The sequence below is a fragment of the Podarcis erhardii genome (assembly GCF_964252035.2).
Source record: "Podarcis erhardii genome assembly, chromosome: 1".
In the NCBI taxonomy this organism is placed as follows: Eukaryota; Metazoa; Chordata; class Lepidosauria; order Squamata; family Lacertidae; genus Podarcis; species Podarcis erhardii.
The window spans coordinates 44,862,800-44,884,334 of NC_138497.1; the positions used below are offsets into that span (position 1 = coordinate 44,862,800).

At 41.9% G+C, this 21,535-nt stretch overlaps 2 protein-coding genes across 3 annotated transcripts in view; one reads left to right on the forward strand and one right to left on the reverse strand.

The window, feature by feature from the left end:
• LOC309340994 (cytosolic phospholipase A2 delta-like) overlaps positions 1 to 21,535 on the forward strand; it is a 272,520-nt gene that overhangs the window by 91,253 nt on the left and 159,732 nt on the right. The gene's annotated exons all lie outside the window — the stretch shown is intronic.
• SPTBN5 (spectrin beta, non-erythrocytic 5) overlaps positions 948 to 21,535 on the reverse strand; it is a 118,159-nt gene continuing 97,571 nt past the window's right edge. For both annotated transcript variants that reach the window (XM_081857311.1, XM_081857312.1), the window contains exons 54-70: positions 20,937 to 21,133; positions 19,538 to 19,742; positions 18,370 to 18,564; positions 17,118 to 17,273; positions 15,793 to 16,010; positions 14,487 to 14,676; positions 11,518 to 11,694; positions 10,675 to 10,779; positions 9,428 to 10,006; positions 9,107 to 9,178; positions 7,980 to 8,066; positions 6,864 to 6,955; positions 6,089 to 6,174; positions 5,389 to 5,524; positions 4,507 to 4,622; positions 3,112 to 3,252; positions 948 to 1,998 (exon numbers count right to left, since the gene is read on the reverse strand). In XM_081857311.1, the coding sequence (XP_081713437.1) occupies positions 1,853 to 1,998; positions 3,112 to 3,252; positions 4,507 to 4,622; positions 5,389 to 5,524; positions 6,089 to 6,174; positions 6,864 to 6,955; positions 7,980 to 8,066; positions 9,107 to 9,178; positions 9,428 to 10,006; positions 10,675 to 10,779; positions 11,518 to 11,694; positions 14,487 to 14,676; positions 15,793 to 16,010; positions 17,118 to 17,273; positions 18,370 to 18,564; positions 19,538 to 19,742; positions 20,937 to 21,133 (2,898 nt within the window). In that variant the 3' untranslated portion in view covers positions 948 to 1,852. The remainder of the gene's footprint in view (positions 1,999 to 3,111; positions 3,253 to 4,506; positions 4,623 to 5,388; positions 5,525 to 6,088; positions 6,175 to 6,863; positions 6,956 to 7,979; positions 8,067 to 9,106; positions 9,179 to 9,427; positions 10,007 to 10,674; positions 10,780 to 11,517; positions 11,695 to 14,486; positions 14,677 to 15,792; positions 16,011 to 17,117; positions 17,274 to 18,369; positions 18,565 to 19,537; positions 19,743 to 20,936; positions 21,134 to 21,535) is intronic.

Below are 21,535 nucleotides of genomic sequence, written 5' to 3' on the forward strand. Positions count from 1 at the left end.
TATTATAACTTAATGAAACCCATTATAATTATTTGCAATATTGCCTTGTTTGCTTGTATTGCCTCCGTGTTTAGTCAGATCTGCTAGTTAAATTCAACAAACTCAGTCCACAACATGACGGCTTTTGCTTGTATTTGATCCTTTTAAACCTGAATCTATAGCTAAATTTGCCACAATAGAAGTGATTCAGAAGGGAGTTAAGTATCCTCTGCAAACACTTAATTGGAGATTTATTGAGGGTAAGGTTACCAGATTTTTTTCAATGAATCTGGGGACACTTTTCAACTTCAGTGGATTTTGTATGGGGACTGATGTGTAAATCCGGGGACGTCTGGTATCCTTACTCTAGGGCTGGGAATAGCACCTACCTGATACGCTCAAAAAATGGGTCTGAGACATGCTGTGGTCAGCATTCACCGTGATAGGCTAGATAGATGAACTGCTAACCTGACTCAATAAATAAATGTTGCTCTTTTGGTGCTTCAAGGCAGCTGATTCTACCAATGGTAGTATTTTTTAAAATAGATTGGCACTATAATATTGCTATTTGGACTGGCAGAGATCAGCAAAGCCTCTATATGAATTGTGATGTCAGGTGCCCTGATTCCACATGGTTCTTTGATGAGGCAACCTCTTACACACAAGCAGTGCACAGTTGGTGATTATATCTTTGCATGCAAAACCTGCTGGGGAATGCAATGGCAAACAGTTATGTTGTATAGTTAAAAAGGAGGCCTTCAACTTGTTTGCTGTAAATTGAACATACCCTGTAATAAGCTGGTTTCCATTGCTTATGAATGCTCTGGAAGATGTTACCATAAACCTGAGGGTAGGCATGTCAGAGCCTTAAATAGTGTCAGAAGAATTTTGTCTCCACAGAACATTAAGTATTAAAAACCAGATCTTCAGCTGGAGCAAATTATATCCACTCTTCAGAAATTATTTGGTTCAAAAGTATTTGCATCTCTCATATAAAAGCAAGACCACCCAGAAATGGTATATTTTCATCATCTTGTCAAGAAATTTGAAATATAAAGAACAGGGACTTGAGAGACAAAGTATGACCAATTTTGTTCTAAAGCAGTCAAGGTTAAACATTTTTGGTGTGTTTTAAATAAAGCATTGCCACATTTAATAAAGGCAAAATGAATAGAAGTAGATGTAGTGTACTAGGAAGGAACTCAGGAATTTTTTATTTTTGCTTTAAGAGTATCTCAGGAAGAACAAAAAATATATGCAGTTACTATGTGGTGACTGTAACTTCATAATAAAACAGTTGCAACAGTAAATCTTTGTGTGGGGTCAGTTTTATTTAAAGAGGTACAGTATATGAAAAAATGGTTTCCATTAGTTTAAACTAGAGAAATATCAGTATAAAATTTGGTCTCCATTCTAGGTATTATCTAAAACATAGTTCTCTCTGGAAAACAGTTTCTAAACATTAAAATGAAGGAACACAAACAGTTTCATACTTTTCTCTTACTATGTGCATTTTTAATGCACAACCCATTGATGGCAACAGCCTAATGTAAGGGGATGGGGCAGCAGTGAGGAGAGGCTCTTTGTAGTCGGCAAAGACCCTTTCACATGCTTAATATGTGAAGGAGGCTTAAGTCATCCTTTCTAGCCGTACTTCCCTCTAAAAAAATAAGTATGCTGAGAGCAGCCAGTCTACAGTCACTTTTATGGCTTTTCAATCCATATGGTTTACAGTCTAAAATATATTGGTGCTGAATTATTGACAGTGGCACTGTTTTGTTGTTTTATTTACTTAGTGAAGGCAACAGGGTGTAGTCAAAAGAAGAACCCAGCACATCCACAGAACTGCAGCACTCTCTTCCTTTTGCTGCTCTTATTTCTTGCTAAAAAGCTTTTTGAAGACATTCTTCTCTTTCTTTTTCTTCTGCTTTGTGACATCAATCTCTGGCTCTGTTCTCCCCAGGTTCTGCAGAGTGTCTAGGCTCTTGGTTACTTCAGTTTTTGGTTCAGCTTTGGCTCCTGAAAAACTAACCATTGTCAGCACCTGCCTAATCTCAGGAGGAAGCATATTTCACAACCAGGGTGCAACTGCAGAGATGGCCTTATTATATATTGCTGGGGAACTACCCTTTATTAGGCAATGGTGCAACCAAAAAGGCCTCCTAATGGAAAAGGGAAATTCTTCTACCTGAGATCTTAAAAATCTCATGCTAGTCAGGATCCTTGTATTCTAACTGAGCCAATAGCCAGCTCCATGTTGCCTATAGAGACTGACAGTAGCTCTCCATGGTTTCAAACAAGGGATTTTTTTCTCAGCCTTACCTGACTATGCTAGGGACCGAACCTGGGCTCCTTTCATGCAAAAATATCACTGAGCTATTACCTTTCCCCATCACACTAAAAAGCTGTCATAATGCACTCCTGGAAAAATAACCATCCATCAATGTGACACCCTGCGCCAAATTCTATGTCTGATCTCCCTGGGTTGCCACTACTCAAGGAGCAGAAGCAGAATTTATAATGGTAAAAAAAACAAAGGGCTATCAGGCCTTATACTACAGCATCTGCTAAATCAACTTGGCTCCTATTCTGGTGATTTAGGAGTGGTTGTTTTGGAATTGACACAGCATTTTACAGAGCTGCTTTACTGAATGCCTTGCAGGCTGTTGGCGGGTGATTTGTCTGTGTTTGACATACATCCCCAATGTAGGAATTTAAGTTTTGGGGAAAGGCCAAATATGTAATGAGAACAAGGAGGAATTTCATACAGAGGCGTGTAATTGGAGCAGATTACTCAGTTCATTATTCCAACCCCCTAAGAATTTGATATATTTCCTAGCCAACCCTGTTTTTCCACTTGATTCCTCGTAATTTATAATCTCACATTTTAACCAACAATTCCCATGGACTATATCATTTTCTTAGTTGATACATTCCACACCTCCCTCAGGGATAAAACAGAGATGGAGAGTGGATGTGTGTTTAAATGTAAAAGTGGTGTTAAATTGAAAATTAACATATGCACAAAATGAGTGCAACCACCCCTTCAGGCTGATGTTTATGAATTATATAATTGTATCTCAAGTTACCCAGAAAATTGCCCCCTTCTGCCTAACTGCAGTTAAACTTTACCTTGGACTCCTTGATCCAGAGTTCCTGTCTTTCCTCCATTAGGATAAGGCTGTGCTTTATGATAGCTTTGAGGGTGATTTGATAGAGTGGACATCAACAGTGTTACTGGATCGGACTCCACGGAGTGCACAGAAGAAGCATCTGAAATGAGTTATTAGCACATCTTTAATGGTCCTGTGGGATGCAGGTGGCGCTGTGGTCTAAACCACTGAGCCTAGGGCTTGCCGATCAGAAGGTCAGTGGTTCGAATCCCCGTGACGGGGTGAGCTCCTGTTGCTTGGTCCCAGCTCCTGCCACCTAGCAATTTGAAAGCAAGTCAAAGTGCAAGTAGATAAATAGGTACTGCTCTGGCGGGAAGATAAACGGCATTTCCGTGCACTGCTCTGGTTTCGCCAGAAGCGTCTTAGTCATGCTGGCCACATGACATGGAAAAACTGTGGGCAAATGTCGGCTCCCTTGGCCAGTAAAGTGAGATAAGCGCGCAACCTCAGACCATCAAAACTCTAGAAATATTTATAGGTCACTATTGATTTATTCAAGTCACAAATAAGGACTTGAAAAAATCTGTTGACTTGGGACTGCTGGAAGGTTATCAAGCCTCTAGCACAGAGCTTTCCAAACTTTTCATGTTGATGACACACTTTTCAAACATGAATCATTTCACAAGACAGTAATTCAGTTTTACTAGCAAACCAGAGGTTAAACTAACCCTTTTCCAGTCCCGCAAGGAGCATGGGGAGCGTTCATACAACACACTTATACACTGCAGGTGACACACGAATGTTGCGACACACTGTTTGGAAAAGTCTGCTCTAGCAGGCTACAGTATGAGTCTGATGAGCTCTGTTCACCAAAGTGGGTTATAAATTGGGGAGGCTTGACCTAGATAAAGTACAGTTCACATCTCCTAATTGAATGAATAATTTATCCCACACTTCTCTATTACTCTCCACCACCTTTTCAATGTTTTCATAATGAGAGAAGATATGAGAACTGATAATAGATTAATAATAATGCTTTTTATTCTGTTTATGGAATCCAGAGGAGGTCTGTATCTCAAATTTACGTATGTACCATGAAGAAAGCAATTAATCTGTGCACTTGACTGGTAAGAATTTTGCATATTGCTATGGTCAATGGTCAAAATATCATCAAAATACTAGATCAGTAAACTGAATTAGTAAACATATTCTATATGGCAGAAGAATATGGTGTATTAAAAATATGTAAGCTGCCCTGAGTTCCTGACAGGGAAGAATATATAAACAAACAAACAAACAAACATACAACAACAACAACATTACACAGCATGTTTTCATTTCTAAATTATGTAATTTCCCCCTCTTAGGTGTATTTTTATATTTTTAATAAAAGAAAAAAATGTTCCAGTATTACCAGAATCTTCAGAATCCTGAGCAAAGATTATACTAAAATCCTGTGTCAATTCTCCCGATTCCTGGGGATTTCCAACGGGCTTTTTTTCTTTTGCAACTTTGAAGGAAGGTGTTCTCCTGTCAACAAACAGTATTAAACAGATATTAGCTTTCCTTGGCTGAAAACTTAGATGACAAATACCAGTTTAAATTAGTTACAGTATATCACACCCTTAATTGTAAATATATTAAGGGCAAAAAACAAAACAAAGAACCATCAATTATTTTGTCACAAGTCCTGTGGAGGTGTCATGCAGGGGATGGCCTGATCCAGAGAAAGAATGGGCAGAGATTTCAGTGAGGTATTTTGCAGAAGTAAGTGCTGGTTTTAAGACACTGGCATTCCTGATCCTAATAATTTCCACCAGCATGATTTTCAGCAACATGCCTGTCCATGCTTACCTTTTGCCCAGCGTTTTCTAGGCACAGGCCTGCGCTTTAAAATGCTGTCTGTTTTGTTTTGTTTTGTTTCTGCCCCAGTGCTTTCCCTGTGAAAACATACCTTTTAACAAGAATCGGAACAAACAGCAATTCAGATTTTCAGCAGATTGCCGTTTGCTCTGATTCAGTGGAAGAGAGTGGGCTTTTGTAGTGAAAGTACAGTACTGCAGGGGGAGTGCCGAAATGTGGCACTTTAAAGCATGGACCTGCGCCCAGAAATATGGCACAAAATGAAGTCTGGATAACCCCTACGTATTGTCATCATTTCTTAACGGAGTGTTTATAAGATGCAGAGGCATATCTATGCCGTAAAAGACAATCTATGTTACTTAGGTTCCTGCAGTCTTTACTAAGATGACGGGTAAGTAACATTTGACCTGACATATAAAAAATCAGTGTGTACCTGAGAAGCAGACTTTTGGTAATCTCCTTGTGGGCAGAACTCCCAGCTGCAGAGATCCAAGGTTTTATCTGAGGCCTCGTTGCATTTGTAGTGGCTAGAAGTTCATTCCGCAGAGAACGCAGGCTGTTATGGCGGCCTTGTAGAACCCAAGTAAAAAATACATAATATGGATGAAAGACAATTAATAAGAAGGATTAGTTTTTAAACACAATATTGCTCCTGAGCTACAGCCCTTATCCAGTGTGGTGTAGTGATTAAGAGTGGTAGTCTCATAATCTGGTGAACCGGGTTCGCGTCTCCGCTCCTCCACATGCAGCTGCTGGGTGACCTTGGGCCAGTCGCACTTCTCTGAAGTTTCTCAGCCTCACTCACCTCACAGAGTGTTTATTGTGGCGGAGGAAGGGAAAGGAGAATGTTAGTGTCAGAGCCACTTTGAGACTCCTTAGGGTAGTGATAAAAGCAGGATATCAAATCCAAACTGTTGTTCTTCTTATCTTCAGTCAGTAAAGCTTCTGCTCTTTGAGCTGGATAGACCAATGGTTTGATTTGGTATAAGGCAGCTTTCTATGTTGTATCTGGGGTGCTTCAGTATGTGTGTCTTTTGCTTGTCCAATTATGCACCTCTGTTGAGGCATCTTGTGGGAATGTCACAGGGGCAGAAATAGGGAAATGCTGCATAAAATGAATCAAACAGCCTTACCTAATGTAGTCCATAATGCTTGCACCCAGTCTTCCATTAGCTTCTGAGAAGGTGCTGTGAAGTAGTATTCTGATCCATCACTCAACCTGTAAGTCACAGATTGAAGAAGGACTGAGTTCTGGGGTAGCCTTTCCCAATAAGTTATGTATAGGAAAACCCAGAATTCTCTTCTTTTGTTTTCAGTTGGGTTTTCCTTTTGAGATAAAGTTAAGGATACAGACAACAAAAAGGACGACTAATATGTAATGATACAAAAAGATCACTAATTTCTGCAGTTTCGTTGGGATACAGGAAACGACATTCAAATGAGTCTAGACACAGAGATGCATGTTTTAGATTGGGTGTGTGATGTGTGGGATAACCAACCTCATTTAACAAACATGAAGGAGCTTAGCGAGGTCCTGTCAGGCTTAGCGAGGTCACTCCCTCTCACCTTGAGAGAAGAGGAATCAATAACTTAGTTACAGTGATGAAAGTTCCTAAGTCAAGTTTTACTGCCTGTGCAACTTTTCCTGAATGCTGTATGGAAAAGCTAATGAATTTGACTTTTGGAGAATTTGTAAGTAAACAATTTTTAACGTACCAAACACGTGGTCTTTTTCTTTGCTAGGGGAAATTGGGAACTTTGGGAGGAACTTAGAAGGGGAGATTTTAAAGGTCTAACAGCCTATATTTCCTTGCTTTACTTTGCCACATGTTTTGTGATTTTCTGGGGTTCTCTCACCAAAGAGTACTTGCCCCAAACTTGGATCTTTGCATCACCGACTTGATGTACCTTAGGCTGAAGGCGTGTTCTTTCCTAGAATAATCCGTCAACTTCTCACACTTGGCTCCAGCAATATTAAGTGATGAAATTGGAGTTGTATTCTGGCAAGGCAGAAGAAAAGATGATAACCAAAGACTTTCAATCCTATTTTTTCTGGTTTAAACACTTACTCATCCTGTATAGCTGGGGTGTCAATAATGCAGGAAAAGTTTCCTTGAAAAACTGCTCATCATTCACTATGAGGGTTTATCCACACTTCCCCTTGTCCTGTACCTAGAAAGCATGGTCCAAGTGATTTCCTGCTTGACCCATGCTTTCTTGGCATGGGTCTGAGTGTGTTTCCCCTTGTTCTGTTCCTTTCCTAGGAAAACCTGCTCTTTAACTCTAAATAGGGGCAAACGTAAATATGGAGAAACCCACATTGACATTAGGTCCTATGGAGCACTAAAGAGCAGTTTTCCCTGGGGGAAAGCAGAGGGGCAAGAGGAAGTGTCAAAAAGCCTTCAGTGTTCCTTTGTGATGTGCAGGGGAGCATCTGGTACCTCCCAGGGCTTGTTCTCCATATATGTGGAGTGACAGTGAGACATGGCTAAAGCTTCAGGTGGGCTAATCCTGAATATGCCACAGAACCTACTTTAGCAGAAAGGAGTGTATGGAACTGATATGGAAGGGAACATTAAAAGCAGAAAGTATGAAAGCCACTACTGTAGGGTTATATGCCAATATCACGTTTCTCTGCACTAACAAATGACCAAGTATCATAACCTTACTGGCTCTGTCTGTCTGTCTGTCTGTACCATGTATCATCACTTACAATACTGAACATTGTTAGTCACGACCCAGCTCCTATTTTTAAAGGGACAGATTTCTGAATCTTGCTACCCTGGGATATAGTCATCTACAACTTGTGTCCAGCTAATATACCAAAGATGAAGACTACCTCACCTTCAAGGTAGATTTCTATTGCTCAATATTTCTTTGCCAGGAATGTGGGTTTTCAGCATTTGTGTGTGTCTGTGTGTGAATTAGAAGACATTTTGACATGTATGTAGCGCATAAAATACCAAATACTATTAATAATAACACAGTCTTTAATAAGAACTGAAATATGGAAACACAAATTACCTGGAATGCTTCCTTTTCATCCCTGTAGATGTCAAGTTTTTGTCTTCCAAGTTTAACATAATATCTGTTCCAAGCTCTTGACATTGGCTACAAAAGTCATAAAACTAAGTCAACCACCTATTACCTCTAAACATCAACTGTGCTGCTTATTACTGAATCACTGGGGGTTATACATTCATCTAATGTATTGTACAGTGTTTTGTTTTTAGCCTCAGCCATGCAGCTGGATAGTAGGATATGCTTTGCAATAGCTGAGCTATACAGGGAGAGAGTCTTGAAAGGCAGGGATGGAGGAACCTGTGGCCTTCCAGATTTTGTTGGGCTCCATCGTTCTTAACTATTTGACGTGCTGACTAGGCCTGATGGAAGTTGGAATCCAACATCTGGAAGGCTGCAGATTCCCTTTCCTGGTTGTAAGGGCCAAGCTTCTCCACTAATTATTAAACATATAGTAATTAATGGGCAAAGGTGAGATTTCCAAATGTGTTAAAAATCTGAAGTATTTTAATCCTCTCTGAGCTTTAAAATGCATCAGTGTGAAAAGGGTAAATAAGAGAATGAAACAAAATCAAGGGGATTTTTTGGAACTAGCTGTATCGAAGTCATGTGAACCAATCAATGTGATGTTAACCTAATGTGATGAGGCTACTTAGGATGTAGGCAAAGGGGGGGGGAATGGGACGTGGAAAGGTTGGGTAAAAGTTGGGTGGAGCAGTATTCAACTAAACAACTGCACCAGCAGAATGACTTCTGCTTGCACAATTGGACTTCCCTCCCCGCTCTGCGTGCCCCCAACATCTGTTCTGGGGTTTCTCCCAACCTTCTGGAGAAGATTTAGGGACTGTTGGGGAGGAGAGGAAAAGTCCTGATGCAAAATCCTTCTGCCCATGGAATAAGAAAAAATGAGCAAGGAGGGGAAATCTCAGGAAAGGATGGGTGTGTGGGGATTAGCAAGGGTAATTCCACAAGCATTATACCAAAAGTTCTCTTGATTCCCCCCACAAGAATCCTTGTTACAATCACCTCAAAATGGGAACGAAGATTAGGCTAACATGCTTTGCCTTTAGTGAGCCTGTTCTGTTTATATATTATCTCATCTTTCCCTTGGCAGTTTAACTTGTGGTTACCTGTCTTCTTCCTGGAAGAATCTGATCCCTCTTTTCTAGGAAACCCTCCATGCTCTGGTGATTTGCAGGAACCTGGAATCCGCAAGGCAATTTCAGAGATCTTAAATTGGTTTGAAGAATGCTTGATTATAGCACTAATTAATATCCCATAGTTAAGGGCCACTTCACGTATTACAGAGTTATCAGCTGCCAGTGAGTATTTGGTGTGTCCAGTATCCCTCCTAACCCTTTAGTTTCTAACATAGAAAAAACAAATTATAGATTTATGTAGCTTTCATTTAGTGTAGGGGTTGCTGTGGGCACAGATAAATGGCAACCTACCTGAAAAGCAGTTTCTGATCTCTGAGGAGGTAAATCCAAGGATGGCAAAGTTGGATAAATGTCAAATGATTCACTCGTGGGCACAGTCCTCACTTTTTTGGTTTCTACATCAGAGAGAGTGCCATCGTTTGCGTTTTTCATATTTGATGATTTGAAATCACTAGCATGTGGTACCACCAAATCACTGTCTGTTGGCTGGATTTTTAGGTTAGAGGGTAACGAGGACACCAAAGAAGTCTGAGTCCCTAGATCTGAATTTTGTAGGCTAAGCGACACTGGTGAAGGAGGAGAACTGACATTGCTGGAGTCAGTCAACATTAGGTCTTCTCCAAGGCCACATTTGTGCAAATTCTCTTTGGACTTTTGTGTAGGAGAGACACCACATTCTAGGGGAATCCTCAGTGTGTCCGTCGAAGAAATAGATGGCAATGGTTGAGTTCGCTTCGAATCAAGATGTTTCGTGTGAGATGTTCTCCTGTCTGAGTGTCTTCTTCTTAGAGAGGGAACCTTGATCACTTTCCCTTTCTCTTGTTGCCCACTCTCCTTAGCATCAATTTGTTTCAGTAGTTTCAGTTCCCTCTGAAAGAAACAAAAAGTGTACCTGAATGAAAATGAAGTCAAAAAGCAAGTAGTTGTGAGCCATGGACATACATGCCATGGATACTACTAAATATGAGGTGAAACCTGCAAGATCAGGCTATAATTTTGTCTCTGGGCAGGTATACGGGTGTGTTGGATAAACCTGACAATTTTGGTTTCTCATTTGCTCCGTTACCACATTAGTTTGCACCTTTTAAAAATAATGTTCACAATACAATTTGTCTGCATGCCCTTCTCCTAATATATTATCACGTTTGTAAGCAATTTCCCCTTCATATAACACCTTTTGGTATGCTTTCACTAAACATATTTTTAAATACACTTTCCCCCAATATACACTTTTGTGTACCTATATTTTATTTGGGAAACTACAAAGGAGAAAGCAGGAAAAGCCCAGCAAGGTGTCTGGCAGCAGCTGCATTTCCTCACCATGTTTGCTCTTTCAATTCACCCTTTTCTGCCTTGACCTTCCTTGGCTGGGGAGAGGCAGAGGATACCTGAGGCCTATCCATCTTAACAAGAAACTCAGCTGCGAAACCACAGGGTCCCACTCTTTATTGGGAAAGATAATGAGAGGTATTGATATCCTTTGCCTTTGTGCAACATGGCCTGCCCCAGGAAGCATTCACTAGTTTCTGTTACATTACCTTTGTCTTTCTGTTCAGCTGTGCAAATTTCTCCTCTTGGGCCTTTAGAATTTTTTCAAAATCTTGATGTTTCTTCAAGAGGTTCTCCACATCAGAGACTGAATGCTGGGGATAGAAGCAAATCAACAGAGGCGACCATTTAATAAAGAAATACCATGAGAGAAGTGTTGGCAATGATGGGAAATGGAAGAGGCTGAGATTGTTCAAAGTTGGTTGAGGGAATGAAGCTTCATTTGAAACTGACGAGGCTCGTGTGACATTTTAAGTAAAAGAGGGAGATCCCCGGCTGCGCTGATGTTAAATAGCGCAAACCATACCTCCTCCCAGACCAGCCGATTGGCTGGCTAGGGAGGTGACGCGGCTGAGGATTCCCTCAATGGCGCAGGGGCTGGGAGCCAAACACTGAAGGAGGAAGAGGAGTGCAGGGGGAGCACACCGGCAGCGCGATCCCTGTGGGGTGCCATCATGGCTGCTCCCCTGCCCACGCTGGGCACCATGCCCCGGGACGCGCACCAGCCCCTCCCCCACCTGTTCTCCGCCCCCCCCCCGGTACCGGAGCATGAAGCTCCGCCACTGATTCCAAAGGTGTTTTTTCATGCTGTAGGACAGGGGTGGCTAACAGTTTGTGGTCTATGGGTCACATTCAGCCTTGACCATGGACCACTGTGTCTACTTTAACATTCTTCTTTTTAGCATTTGTGGGGAGCAGAAACATTTGCACAGGGAGCTGGAGTAGACCCCCCTGTGCTGGGAATTAGCCTAGCAATTGCCTTGTGTTATGCTAAGCAGGCTGTGTATCCAGAAAAGCATGTCAGCATTTAAATTTATGTTAACCTAACTCACCCCATAGCTAGGATCTGATAGAAAACCCTCCTTGGTTGTCATCCAAGCTTCAGCTAGGTCCAGCTCTCTTCTCAGTAACTGGATCTCCCAGTTTTCCTCGTACAAATCCTTCTTCATGTCCCAGCATTCCCGCACCATTCGCATTAGCTCCAGCAGTTCTGAGAGCTTCTCTTCAATCTGCAGTAATAGTAATAATAATAATAATAATAATAATAATAATAATAATAATATATTACTTATACTCTGCCCATCTGGCTAGCCCCCCCCAGCCATTCTGCATGGCTTCTAACAGGATATTAAAAACACAGTAAAATATCAAACATTAAAAACTTCCCTAAACAGTGAAGAATTCATAATTCCCAAGATTTAAATTGAAGGAAGTGTGGGGAAAGATAAAGGAACTGAACATTTTTATTTGGCATTCACAAGGTAGACTGAATATATTACCTCCCCTTGTGTCCATTTGGAAAGTTTGGTTTTGTATTTTGCAAAACCACAGAATGTTCTTTACTGTCAAAAGGCACGCAAAGTAATGTGCAATAAAAAATGATAGATTTAAACAAATGAATCAACCAAATATCAGTAGATATTGGAAAGATAAAACATCTGTATTGTCAAAAAACACCACCGCAAAGGTTCCAGTTAAAACGTTTGCTTGAATTAAAAGGTCTAAACAGCATGCCCCAAAGTAAGTTGTACAGTGGTCTAGCCTCTTTAGGGAAGCTGCCGCTAAGAAAGGCCTGCATGTTTACTATTTACATGTGGCACTCTTTAAATTGCTATTGTTCTTATTAGCAGGATTACTCTATTAAAAATGAAAATGGATTCAAGAAGAGCAAGAATGATGGGAGTTATATCCCTACAACACCTGGAGAGCCACCCTTGCTTTACAAAGTCTGTAAAACAGACTTTGGGCCCCTTTACTCATCCAGACAAATTTCAAACATAGCAAATTTTTCATTGAAACTGCATGTACCTGGAACACACATTACTGAATGCAGTAAAAAAAACCTCAGGCACACAAGCTGCCCAAGCTATCCTATTTATAAAGAATGCTTTCTCCTAAGCCTGCCATGCACCTTCATGTTTTCTGGTTGGATAAGACAAGCCCATCTGTTCTCCTGCTCTGCGAGTAGCATTTATTTTTATTTTCAAAACAGAAACAGAAACACAGTGGGGTTTCTCAAAGTATGTAAAGTGACGTCCATAACAGCAACAGGATCTTTTAACAAATTCTGGAGATGTTCTTACCCCCATGATCTGCAGATCTCCTTACAAATTATACACAAGGCAAGTCGGGTATCATTGTAAAGGTCAGTGTATGAAGTTACATAGATATCAAGACCGTGGGGTGCTTTTCAAATGAAGCTCTCTCCTCTCCCCCCTTTCCTAAGAGTCTGCAAAGGACCAAATGTCTGAGGAAGCCCCCAAGGCCCTTAAACCCGACCTGTTTGCTCCGTATCAGGTTGCACTTCTGCCCTGCTCAACACAGCTTATGCTTTTAGATGACAAGATCAGAGATTTACTAATTTAGTTTTTATTTCTTTTCAAAGTCACGCCTAAGTCAAGAGAACCTTACCCACCATATCCATATTTTATCCTCCTTGCAATAACCCCAAACAGAAGTGAAGGCTTGCAGATAGTGATATGTGTTCAAGTTCACTCTGGGAGCTGTTGTTGCTGAGAATAAACTTGAAGTTGGCTCTTCCATGTTGTGTGGCTGAGGCTGCCAACTCCAAAGTACATACATCCACATCATGTAGAAAGCACAAGAGTGAGATTTGCTGTAGTAATTTTAGATTTCATTGGCAAACTAGGTTTAAAAAATCGATTTGAGGTAGTGCTGAAGCAAATTAGTGCTAAAGAGAGTCCCCTCCTAGGTTAATTGCAGCATGGAGGGTATTTTAAATCAAACTTGTGGTTGAGGATGGAAGTCCTGAGGTCCTGATGAAAATCAGTATTCCTGCACTTAGTAAAGGTAAAGGGACCCCTGACCATTAGGTCCAGTTGTGACCGACTCTGGGGTTGCGGTGCTCATCTCGCTTTATTGGCCGAGGGAGCTGGTGTACAGCTTCCAGGTCATGTGGCCAGCATGACTAAGCTGCTTCTGGCGAACCAGAGCAGCGCACGGAAACGCCGTTTACCTTCCCGCCGGAGCGGTACCTATTTATCTACTTGCACTTTGACATGCTTTCGAACTGCTAGGTTGGCAGGAGCAGGGACTGAGCAACGGGAGCTCACCCCGTTGCGGGGATTCGAACCGCCGATCTTCTGATCGGCAAGTCCTAGGCTCAGTGGTTTAACCCACAGCACCACCCACTCCTGCACTTAGTACTGCATTTGTAAAAAAAAAACCTGGACACAGTTGTTAGCTATGCTGTTTAAAACATCTAGTTATGTCTCAGCTGTGTTTTGGAGGCACAGCAGGAGGTTGAGGACAAAATATTTCCCCTTGATGGAAGGGTTGGTTTGAAGCTACCTGGCATTGCAACTTTGCTGGTCTGGGTAACATGGGCTCCTGGATGAGAGGGAGAATTCATTCCGGAGACAAGACTATGGGATAGGGTTTTTGATCATGCAGCCTGCTCAAACCATTTGAGAGATGGGCCACATTATGTGTTACTTGGCCCTTTTCAGTATCCCGAGTTGCTGTTCCTAACTAATTTCTTCTCAATCTTCTCAATCAATAATATCTCGCCCATGAAGAAGAAGAAGAAGAGGAGGAGGAGGAGTTTGGATTTGATATCCCGCTTTATCACTACCCTAAGGAGTCTCAGAGTGGCTAAGATTCTCCTTTCCCTTCCTCCCCCACAACAAATACTCTGTGAGATGAGTGGGGCTGAGAGACTTCAGAGAAGTGTGACTGGCCCAAGGTCACCCAGCAGCTGCATGTGGAGGAGCAGAGATGTGAACCCGGTTCACCAGATTACGAGACTACCGCTCTTAACCACTACACCACACTGGCTTACCTCTAGGGACATAAAGTGCCCAGCCTTCAATAGGTTGTTTCCGGCTTGTTCCAAGTCTTCGTATTTCAGCCATCGCATCTCTATATCACGCTTGTGTTCCTCATGGCGTTTAATAAGCAGCTCAGCACCAAGAAGATCATTGGCCAGTTCCTCGGATATAATCAGGGCTTGCATTTCCTTGGCCCAAGCCCTAAATGAGTTAAGCAAAAGGGAGGCTCTGAGCACCAATATTTTTGCCCTGAATAAAAATGGAAGGGCAGGTGGAAGTTTTTTCATCCACAACATTAGTGCACACATTCAAAGGGCAGGTGGAAGTTTTTTCATTCACAACATTAGCGCACACACAATAGCTTTCTATTGTACTTAAAGTGCATCCAAACAATTCTCAGAGGGATTATGGCAGCTCGGAATGGTGCTAAAATGTTCTAGCACCTTCTGGTATCAGTGTCAAGCTGATTGTCTGGTAGTTACCTGGGTCTTCTTTCTCCCCCTTTTTAAAGATGGGGACAGCATTTTGCCTGCCTCCAGGCTGCAGGGACCTCACATGTTATTTATTTATTTGTTTGTCTTTGTTTTTCTGATGGATTACATTTTTTATTGTTGAAATGGTTATCTATGTTGTTTCTAACGATTTGATATGGGAAGGTCTGGAAAAAACCCCAGAAAAATTGGGGGGGGGGGAGAACCCAGTCCCCCCCATTCCCCCCCTGTTTTTCCCCAAAGCTGTTTAAAAAGAAATTGAAAAAACAAGTTTGATATAGTTTGAATATTCCACACACTTTTTCCCCATTTCCCCCCTGGAAAAAAACACAGCTTTGTTAAAACCCTGAAAAACCTGCCCCCATTTTTCCGCCCCCCCCCTCAGGCCTTCCCATCCGCTCTATTTTGTTGCTGGAAAAACAGCATGTATATTTTAGATTAAGTACAGTGGTACCTCAGGTTACATACACTTCAGGTTACATACGCTTCAGGTTACAGAGTCCACTAACCTAGAAATAGTGCTTCAGGTTAAGAACTTTGCTTCAGGATGAGAACAGAAATCGTGCTCTGGCGGCACGGCGGCAGCAGGAGGCCTCATTAGCTAAAGTGGTGCTTCAGGTTAAGAACAGTTTCAGGTTAAGAACGGACCTCTGGAACGAATTAAGTTCTTAACCCGAGGTACCACTGTACACACACAAACTGCTCTGTTACAATCGCATATTGGTCCCATTGACATAAACTGATTTTACGGTGCCAACGTTCCACCTTTATTGCTTTAACACATCTAAGGATCTTCATACTGTGTATTTGTTCACCTTGTACGTACATTAGTTCTCTGCAGTCATTGAAGTAGATCTGAACATGTTCTGCCTGCTGCAGCTTCTGCTTTCTCTCCAGACACTTCTTCTCCAGTAGCTCCCAGCACTCATCTGCTTCTGCTAGTCTTTTCATCATGTTGCTCCTGGGCTGAGGGTATAGGCGGCCAAGACGCCAGGCCTCCCCCCTGATCCTTTCCAGCTCTTTTGCAATGACGGCTAATTCCCTCTGGAACACAGCAAGGGAAGTTAACTGAAGTCTGCAGGATATTGTTTCTCTTATTTATTTCATAACTGCATATGAATTCTTTACAAAGTGGAGTGAACCTAGAGAAGTTCTGAACTCTAAAAATAAAAAAAAGTTGGTGGAAATGTGCAAATTTGTCTCACAAATATCACCCTCAATTAACTTGGCTTAAGGGGATTGCATGAATTCTAGGCAGATGTGGGCCTGCAACTCTAAATTTAGGTGGTCCGTAAGCTCAGAGACCAGCCTGAACGTGTAGTTAATGTGCTCAAGGATTTTTTTCAGTCCACATTTTTGAAACTAACTAGCCTGATTTGCAGTTCTCATACTAATTTACAGATCAAAGAGCAGTTCTCGTTTGCTTTTTTCTACTTCTTCAAATTTTGAAAAACAGCTCTCAGCCCAAAAAAGCTACAGAGTATCAGGTTGTTGATTAAGAGGAGAGAAGGGAAGTGAGGCTATTCAATCACCTCTGTAGTGAGACCATCTTCCTGCGGCCTTCCCTTTGGTGTCTCCCAGCAGCCCATTCCATTAGGCTATCCGAACAGTTTCCATCCCAGCTAGTCATTAAAAACAACTTTAGGAGTGGGGTTAAAATGATTTTTTATTTTTAAAAAATCCAGATTGCACACAAAAATGTGTACTTCAAACTAAAACATGCACACAAAGTCCAAATCTTCATGCAGTTTAACAACCACCCCCCACTGAATAATGCAGAAATGGGACAGAACAAACTTATGAACCAACAAAGAAAACTGACATGGACCAAATATAAACTGCTTTTGACCATCCATAGTAGTGAAGTGTTTTCTGTAAAAGAGAAATAAGGACTTATTTCTGGAAGGGAACAAACAACAAGAGTACAAGAGCTGGAACCTCTGCAAAGGAAAATGCAGGATCTTTTGATTTCATTCATCATGCAGCTCAGGGGTAGCCAATGTGGTGCTCTCCAGATGTTGTCCCACCGTGCCTGAGCACTGGCCACACTGGCTGGGATTTGAGAGAGCTGATGGGACTCCAACAACATCTGGAGGCCACCATATTGGCTAACCTTGATGTAGTTTTTTCAAGGTGGTCCATTCCACTTACCTCAAGTCCCTCATGTTGGCTGAGGAGGGTCTGCACACCTGGCAGGTCATAGCCATAATCATCTCTATCCATAACCGCCTCTTTCTCCTGCATCCAACCCTTTAGGTCACCCACATCACGATCATATTGGTGAACCTCATGAGCAGCTCTGAGATTCTGGTGAAGGGAAAGATGTGTTAGCAATGCCAACCTTACTGTCACAGTATTGCAGCAGACATGAAAACAGGAAAACTGACTTGTGCAGCTAGAATGCTATGCATGGTAAATCTTAAATGTCACTCTAGATATTAGGTAAAGGTAAAGGGACCCCTGACCATTAGGTGCAGTTGTGACGACTCTGGGGTTGTGGCGCTCATCTTGCTTTATTAGCTGAGGGAGCCGGCGTACAGCTTCCAGGTCATGTGGCCAGCATGACTAAGTCGCTTTTGGCAAACCAGAGTGGTGCACAGAAATGCCGTTTACCTTCCCGCCGGAGCGGTACCTATTTATCTACTTGCACTTTGAAGTGCTTTCGAACTGCTAGGTTGGCAGGAGCAGGGACCAAGCAACGGGAGCTCACCCCGTTGCAGGGATTCAAACCGCCAACCTTCTGATAGGCAAGTCCTAGGCTTTGTGGTTTAACCCACAGCACCACCTATGTCCCTTACTCTAGATATTAGATCCTATGTAAAACCATGCCCTTGCATTGGGTTTTTTTTTTTTTAAAAGAAATTAAAGGTCATGGAACTGGCTCAGAGATTCAGAAGTTAGGTTGGTTTGCCAAGCAGATCCATCTTGTTGTAGAGGACCACATGGAGGAATCAGTTGTATCTACTGTTCAGTGATATGCATTATCGATTGAAACTGGCAGCCCTATTGGTAGCTGAAATGACTACAGGAATTGTAAACACGCACAGTGGGCGTCTCCATGTGATTCATGGGTATTGGCAGTGCTTTTCTTTTTTAAGCTTCTGAATAAAAAAGGAGGTGCTGGTACTCATTGGTGCCAGCACAAAATGGCTGACATGGGCAGCAAAGAAGAAGAAGAAGAAGAAGAAGAAGAAGAAGAAGAAGAAGAAGAAGAAGAAGAAGAAGTGGTGACGGTACTCCATATTGGCAAGTACTGTCACAAAAAGCCCTGGTTATTGGATTATGATGATTAACTCATCACAACAAATTGTGTGTCTGAATAGGCTCATAGAGTATGAATGCACTTCAATAACAGCACTGCCGTAACGAATCAGTCAAGACACCAGAAAGTTTAGGACCTCACCTCCGCCCTTATCTGGATGGCCTGCTGCAATCTCTCCCATGTGTCATTGACCTGTTGAGTCTTTTTCTGGATATCACTTATTTGGCTGTGACACGCTCCTTTGAGCTGAGATGCTAAGTCATTTATCAGAAGAACCTTGGCACGTCCTAGAGATCTTACTTCCTTTATAAAATCTTCAAACTTTTTCTCCAGAATCTGTAGGATAGGGAGATAAATTACATCTCTAGATTTTTCAGAAGTTCTAATACCTACAAAAGCACAATACTATTGGTATAATATCGAAGAAGTGGTAAACTGGAGTTTGGAAAGTCAGTTGATTTAAGAACAAGCAAACTTTAAACCTACGGGACCGCCTCTCCTGGTATGTCCCACAGAGGACCTTACGGTCTTCAAATAAAAACATCTTGGAGATCCCAGGCTACAGGGAGGTTAGGCTGGCCTCAACCAGAGCCAGGGCTTTTTCGGCCGTGGCCCCGATCTGGTGGAACGCTCTGACACAAGAGACTAGGGCCCTGCGGGACTTGATATCTTTCCGCAGGGCCTGCAAGACAGAGCTGTTCCACCAGGCCTTTGGCCAAGGCACAGTCTGACCCCCTCCTTTGGTAATCCTCACAGAACTCTAGCCCAATGGTTGCCGTTAATTTGATTTTGAATTGATTTTAGAATGAATTGGTTTTAGAATGCATTTCAATCAATTGATTGTGATTTTATGTAAACTCTTTTACTTTTATTGCTGTTAGCCGCTCTGAGCCTGCCTTTGGCTAGGGAGGGCAGAATATAAATAATTTATTATTATTATTATTTATTAAACAAATGTTTCTGGTCCAGCTGCATGGAGGGAAGGGGGATTTCTTTTTGGCACCTACATAAGAGTTTGAAGACAGCAGAAAGCTTGGCTATTCCATTACTTTTCATAAATGTTAAATGTTACTGCTCACAGGCTGCAACCTAACCCCACTTACCAAGGAACAAGTCCCACTGCAGTCAATAGGACTTACTTCTGAAAAGACATGGCTAGGGCAGTTTTTGAGAGTGACCAGCATATGCCATCCAGAGCTCTCTATGGAGCTATGTCAATCTCTAAAATGTATTTCAATGACACAGTGATGTCTGCAGCTATAAAATGACTAAGGTCTTCCTGCTTGGCAAGAGATAAAATCTGTTTTACCTCAACATCCTCCAAATCCTGACCGTAGTTATCTGATTCAGCCGTGCTCTGCTTTTTCGAAAGCCAGGCATCCACCAACTGCGTCTCCCTCTCAAACTGATGCAGTTGATATTGCTCCTGCAGAGCTTTTATTTGGCTTTCTGCTCTCTGCAGGAGAGAGAGATACTCTTCAAGAACACCCTGAAGCTTGGGAAGGATAGTGGAGCTGTTAGGGGGGGAAAGTTAACAGCCTTAGAGGGGGAAAAAACTGTACTGATTCACGTCACAATTACTGTATCCTGCACCTTTCACCAGCACAGCCCCTGTCACTACTAGTGAAAGTATCAGTCTTGATCTGAAGCTTATTAATACATCAAAGTGAAACATGCATTGTCTGTATCAGTAGCATAAATGCCTAGCTCCCAGGCAGATTATTGATTTGCAGAATGAGTGCAGGTGCATTCATTTTGGTTGAAATCCTTTGTATTTTATGTATGCTGAAAGACCATTGTATACAAAAGAAAAAAAGCCACCTTTTCTGTTTCTGTGATGGCATCCTGCTCATGGAAAATGGGCCATCTAACTCATTCAACACAGGTCAAAAGGAGTATTTTGCAAATCAAAATAAATTTATTGGTGAGTTCAGGCAATCTGATATCAGGGATGCGCCCCAACCTCCCTTAAAAGGTTGCTAGAGTATGATCATTAACACGGCATATTGAAAAAAACAACTTATTGAAGAATAAAAAGTCCCCAAAGAACTGTTTGGAAAGCAATGATACAGGAGAGACAGCATGGACTGTATTGCATGAATTAATAATCTACAAAAGATGGTCATATGCCATAAAATTTATTATTGTTTGTTTGTTTGTTTGTTTGTTTATTTTAAAAGCCATTGTCTGTGCATTTTAAGACAACTGAGATAGAACAATTGTCTGATGCAGTGTGGCTCATAATTGCTGCGTTTTATAGGGGGGGGGGAGAGAAAAAAACAATTAAGTTATGGGTCTTTCAAAAGGAATACAGGGAACACAGGCACTATAATAATAGTCATAAAACCAGTATAAAAAGATTCATGTACTGTGATTCAAAGCTGCTTGTGTGTGCATTCTGATTTATGCACAGAAATGCTCTCCGCACATCGGCTTCCATTCAGTTAAATAGGAACAGCTGACCAGCACATGCAAACAAATGTGCGTATCTGTTGTGGGAGGGAGAACTCCATGGCTCATTTGAGATCTACCACCCAGAACAAAGAGCCGGCTCAGCCTAATGAGCTACTAGCCCGCTTCTATAGTTTTGCAATTTGCAAAGAGAGACAGCCTTACACGTCATTCACGTAGTCAGTATGCATTTACGTGTGTGTTAACTCTCTGAAGTCATGTCTGAAGAAGATCGGTAACCAGTTTGACTCGCCTACCTCTCTGGGTTGTCGCTTGTTGAGAGGTGCATTCCTGTTTCCCTCAGCTTCTCCATTCTGGGCTTGAATCCTTCCAGGTCCAGCTTGGCAGCCTCCACTTTTCGGAGCAGTGCCTGAGTCGTTTCTTCATTCCTCCCATAATCGGGGGTTTCCAGGAGTAGTCCTCTCTCTGCCACCCAGGATTCCACTTCTAAAAGCTTAAAAGAAATGCAATGGTGATCAAACTTGAATGAGAAACAGGCCCTGGCCTACAACCCACTGAAACAAATCTATATTTAACAGTGACATAAGTCACTAAGGGCTAAATGAGATGTGGCATTAAATGCATCGTTAGAAACTATGGGCTTGTGCACACCTCCGCTTGTTCCGTCACTTTCCCACGGGAAAACTGTTCTTTACTGCTGAATCGCAGCAAAGGTTGAAAGGTTTTTCCATGGAAAGATGTTTGCTCCAATTCAGTGGTAAAGAGCAGTTTTCTCAGGGAAAGCAGCAGGGCAAATAGAAAACCCATGCATTTAAAGCACAGGACTAGCAGAAAACCTCTTGGTTTCTAGGGCAAGGGACTAGCTGTGGACGAGCCCTGTGTTACTTGCTTCTTT